This window comes from Vombatus ursinus, unplaced genomic scaffold (assembly GCF_900497805.2).
Source record: "Vombatus ursinus unplaced genomic scaffold, bare-nosed wombat genome assembly UNPS02011309.1, whole genome shotgun sequence".
Classification (NCBI taxonomy): Eukaryota; Metazoa; Chordata; class Mammalia; order Diprotodontia; family Vombatidae; genus Vombatus; species Vombatus ursinus.
Window position 1 is genome coordinate 50 of NW_020951087.1, and position 5,695 is coordinate 5,744.

At 36.2% G+C, this 5,695-nt stretch overlaps 1 protein-coding gene across 1 annotated transcript; it reads right to left on the reverse strand.

The window, feature by feature from the left end:
* Nucleotides 1-523: 523 nt before the first annotated feature.
* On the reverse strand, nt 524-4,832 carry LOC114038487 (selenide, water dikinase 1-like; the record flags this gene model as incomplete). The annotated part of the gene is made up of 2 exons (XM_027855745.1): nt 524-614; nt 4,678-4,832. Coding segments are annotated over 2 exons (246 nt in total), but the record flags the coding sequence as incomplete, so codon positions are not given.
* Nucleotides 4,833-5,695: the final 863 nt, after the last annotated feature.

Consider the following 5,695-nt stretch of genomic DNA (forward strand, 5'->3'; position numbering starts at 1 on the left):
CCCCTTCTCTACTTTAAAAAAAATTTTTTTTCAAACCTTTGACTATGGTATGTCTATTTAAAACAATAGCTGACACAGCAACACTCTAATGGAATGAAAGAATATGCAAAATTTCTAAGAGTTTGTTTTAACAGGGCTTAACCTATATTATAATTTCTGTGAGTAAAACAAACAGATGAGATTTAGAAGACTTGCTGAAAGCTGAAATGAATACTATGGGAAGTACTTGCCCTACAGAGCGTTTTTTTCCCTCATCTCCAAAATCTGTTATCTTACAGAAAGGAATCAGAATCCATTTAAATAACTATAGATGCATCTATGTATAAACACAATGTAATATATGGGAAATAAAGCAATATTTACATATACAATTACAGTAAGAGTCTCACCGATATACTTATTCAAATTATTTTACAAGCATCTTCACCTAACTTACCCTGATCCCATATATCACGCTTATATTTTAATTTTTTATAAAACCACAAGAATTCTTGTATATACATACATCTGGTAGTTTACTTACAATATCCAGCCACTGATGCACAGCTACAGCTACTTGTGTTCCCAGGGGTTTTGTCAACACAAGCACATCTCCTGGCACCGCATTATCAGGCCTAAAGAAAAAAAAAAAGTTAAATCACTAAAAAGTTCAATTCCAATTAAACGTATATATGGGTGTACACACATACACACACGATGGGAAATATTATTACAAACACATTTTTTACACATTATATATGTATGTGTGTATAAATATATATATATATACATATACACATATATATGTATGTACCTTTTCCCCCTAAAAATTTTTTAAACCATCTACATTTGCAACTTGATGCAAATTAGGAGTTGATGATTCAGAATATGACAAGCATCTAAACAAAGGCCAATCATCCACTGAGAAAACAGGTACTTCACATCTGGCTAGGTTTATATAAGAAGAAAATAAATCACTTAGTTCTGAGCCCTTAGTGGCACAACACAAAAGGCTATTTTTTCATTAATAAATGTGAAAAATGACCACGAGATCTTATTCAAATTAATTCAGATTTAGGGTTAGGGAGAGGGGAATGGGCAGTTTTCTTTAAAAAATTTTCTCAGATCAGATGTATTCCCTCAGTCCTGATATATCTGTGTAGCCATATAAAATTCAGTGCATTTAGGGAGAATTTTATTGATAATATATGGCTATGAATTACAGAACACTATAAACTAAGAACTAAGATTATATCTAATTCAAAGGTCAATGAAAATATGCATGGTATGTGTGTAAGCAGCAGTAGCGTGTTAACAGTGACAACCTGCATTTGAGAAGTAGCACAAAGACTGGATTAAGAACATGCATGACCAGGAGGGAAGGTGGATCAGTCATGCATTAATGACAGAATAGAGAATCAGACTGAGTAGTCTATTAAACTCCCTTAAGATACTCAAAGAACAAAAGGAAGACTTCGAATGAATGGATAAATCCTCTATGAAAGATTTATGGAGAATTATGGACAGGAATCAGACAGGATGAAGAAGAATAGATTGTCTCCAGCATTCATAGGCAGCCTCAGTTCATTATGAATTTTAATGCTTCAAAAAATACTGTATACCAGAGGTGTCAGATTCATGGCCCACACTGGTTGAGTCGGATTAAAATATTATTGGGAAATGGAACAACATAAATAAAAGTACAATACCCCAGTAGAGGCCTTTGCAGTAGCCATCAAGTTTCTCCCCACTCCAGTTCATCCTCCACTCAAAGTGATATTCCTAAAGCACAGATCTGACCATGTCACCATGTCTTCCTACCTCTATTCAACAAATTCCAGTGGCTCCCTATTACCTTCAGGATCAAATATGAAATCTTCTGTTTGGCTCTTAAAGCCCTTCATAACCTGGCCCCTTTCTGTCCTTTCCAGTCTTCTTATACCTGCCTTCCCTCCATATTCTCTATCAATCAGTGACACTGGGTTGCTCCTCATATAAGACATTCCATTTCCTGACTCCATGAATTTTTACTGTCCCCCATGCCTGGGATTCTCTAGTTCTTCATCTCTGCCTTTTGGATTCTTCCAGGTCCCAGCTAAAATCTCATCTTTTATAAGAAGTCTTTCTTGGGGGCAGCTAGGTGGCACAGTAGACAGAGCACCGGCCCTGGATTCAGGAGGACCTGAGTTCAAATCTGGACTCAGACACATAACACTTATTAGCTGTGTGACCTTGGGCAAGTCACTGAACCCCATTGCTTAGCCAAAAAGAAAAAAGTTTTTCTTGACACCCACCCGCCCCCATACTTAATGCTAGTGCCTTCATTCCAGGTTTATTCTGTAATTATTGTTTGTACATAGTTGTTTTCAAGTTGTCTTCCCCATTAGACTATGAGTTACTTGACAGCAGGGACTGTTTTTTGGCCTTTTTTTTTTAATATCCCCAGTGCTTAGTAGAGTGTCTGCCACTGTACTAGTAGTTGATTAATAAATGCTTGTTGTTTGGCTTGATTTGCTCTCTATTATTCTTGATGGTCACCAGGAGAGTTGGCCATGAGAATTAACTGCTACGGCAAAATACCTTTTGACTATTATTACTTGATAACATATTCTAAAATCAAACCAACAATCTGTTTTGATGGCAAACCAACATTTGCCTATTCAGGCATATATTTTTTAAAGTTACAAAAGAAAAGTCTTCTGTGACACTCATTTTAAACAAATATAGATCATGAAAAGCATAAAAATAAGTTTTGACATAAAAACAAAGATAAATCCTGTATTAGGAAAGGTATTAAACAATGGTCCTAAGAAGAGCTTCTACGATAAAAGTTGGAGATGTGGGAAAATTGGAACATTAATGTATTGTTGGTAGAGTTGTGAAGTGATCTAACCATTGTGGAGAGCAATTTGGAACTATGCCCAAAGGGCTACAGAAATGTGCATGCCCTTTAACCCAGCAATAGCACTTCTAGGTCTGTATCCCAAAGAGATTATAAAAATGGGAAAAGGACCCACATGTACACAAACATTTGTAGCAGTTCTTTCTGTGGTGTCAAAGAATTGGAAATTGAGAGGATGCCTATCAACTGGGGAACAGCTGAACAAGTTGTAGTATATGAATGTAATGGAATACTATTGTGCTATAAGAAATGATGAACAGGCTGACTTCAGAAAAACCTGGAAAGACTTATATGAACTGATGCTGAGTGAAATGAGCAGAACCAGGGCAACATTATACATAGTAACAGCCACACTGTGTGATGACTGACTTTGATAGACCTAGCTCTTCTCAGCAATGCAAGGATCTAAGACAATCTCCAAAGTCTCACGAAGGAAAATGCTATCCACATCCTGAGAAAGAACTATGGAGTTTGAATGCAGATCAAAGCATACTATTTGCTCTTTTTTTTCTCTTCTGTTTTGTTTCTTCTTTCTTGTGTTTCCTTCTATCGGTCCTAATTCTTCTTTACAACATGACTAATGCAAAAATATGTTTAAAAGGAATGTATATGTAGAACCTATATTCAGATTGCACACTGTCTTGGGGAGGGAGATGGGGAGGGAGGGGAAGAAAATTTAAAACTCAAAAGCTTACAAAAGTAATTATTGAAAACTAAAAATAAATTAATTAATTTTTAAAAAAGAAGCCCCGTCTCCCAAAAAAGAAGAGTTTCTATTCCTTCTGGAAAAGGGGCAAAGTAAGTTCTGCTAACAAAGAATAACAAACATGCCAAGTGAGATTTGGTATTAGAAGACAATTCTTGATTAACGCTCAGGACTTAGAGAAATGAAAATTAAAACAACCCTATCACATCATACCTATCAGATTGACTAACATGACTAACATGACAAAACAGGAAAATGATCAGTATTGGAGAAGATTTGGGAAAACTGGAACACTAATGCATTGTTGGTGGAGTTGTAAATTGATCCAACCATTCTGGAGAGCAATTTGGAACTATGCCCAAAGGGCTATAAAACTATGTATACCCTTTGATCCAGCAATACCATTTTTAGGTCTGTATCCCAAAGAGATCATAAAAATGGGAAAAGGACCCATATGTACAAAATATTTATAGCAGCTCTTTTCAGGGTGGCCAAGAATTGGAAATTGAGGGGATGCCCACCAATTGATGGCTGAACAAACTGTGGTATATGAATATAATGGAATACTACTGTTCCATAAGAAATGATAAGCAAGTATATTTCAGAAAAACCTGGGAAGACTTGCATGAACTGATGCTAAGTGTAGTGAGCAGAACCAGGAAAACTTTGTATATATTAACAGTAACACTGTGTGATGACCAGCTCTTCTCAGCAATGACCATCTAAGACAATTCCAAAAGACTCACGATGGAAAATGCTATCCATATCCGGAGAAAGAACTATGGAGTCTAAACACAGATTGAAGCACGTTACTTTTCCTTTTTTTTGTTTGTTTTTTCTTTCTTGTGGTTTTTCCCTTTGGTTCTAATTCTTCTTTACAATATGACCAACATGGAAATATGTTTAATATGATTAAACATGTATAGCCTATATCACATTGCATACCATCTTGGGGAGGGGGGAAGGGAAGGAGGGGGAGAAAATTTAAAACTCAAAATCTTGTAAAGGTGAATGTTGAAAACTAAAAATAAATATTTTCAAAAATTAAAAAAGAAAAAAAAGTTCAGGACTGCCAAAAAAGTTAACTTACATGATAAACTCATTGGGCTGACAGACTGTTGTAGCCACTCCACCCAACACGATCCAGGGATTCAACACTGTTTGGCCACCAGTTACAGATGTTCCTGCTTCTTCTGCAGCATCTTTAAAACCCTGTATAATTAGGGGCATCACTTTGTCCCTTTCCTACAGATTAAAAGGGAACAAATTAAAAGTGAGTAAACACAGAGGGACAAAGAGAAATCTAGTGACAATTTCATTTCCTGGAGAAGACAACCTACTGGTTCAGAGTTTCAGGTACAAAGGCACTTGCCTTCAAGTTCATATAATAGGCAGAACAATAAATACAAGCCAAGAATTATTACTTTGTAATCATTCTGTTAAATGTTGCAAGATGTTCTGGGTAACATTTTGTAGCAGTTACATAGATAAAGCTGTAACAGTTTTTTTTTTGTTCTTTTTTTTATTCATTCTCACAACATCCCTCACGATAGCTGAAAAATATTTGAAAAGGAAACAACTGAGCTGATTGGGTAGTAGTTTTTGTTGTTGCTATTGTTTTCTTATTTGAGGGAGGGAAGGAGGTGTTAAGACTTATGATTTCATTGGTGCTCGGAAATTCTGCTGTAGAAATGCCTTTTACGAATGCAGAATAGCAGCTCATCTGTAACTTAGCCTCAGAGAGCTGGCAAAACAGAAAGAGTTCAAGTCAAAGCTGAAAATCACTCGAGGGGGATATTGAAGATAGCCCTACTGGTCAGGTATAGGTTAGACTAGATAAACCCCAAAGGCCCTTCTAACTCAAAGACTAATTACTTCATCCTGCAAAAAGGGCCCACCCACAAAAAAATGTTAATTTGTCATTGACTGTTGTTTGGCTGCTGTTGTGGAAGTAGGTATCAAAAAACATTAAAAACCAAAAAAACCACCCACCCACATAAGACTAAGTGACTCTATGCAGACCATCTTTATTTTGGTCTTGGTTCCTTATACCTCATGTGTTTTTTTTCTTATGAGGGCGAAAAAATCGCCAATCCCCAAGTATACTT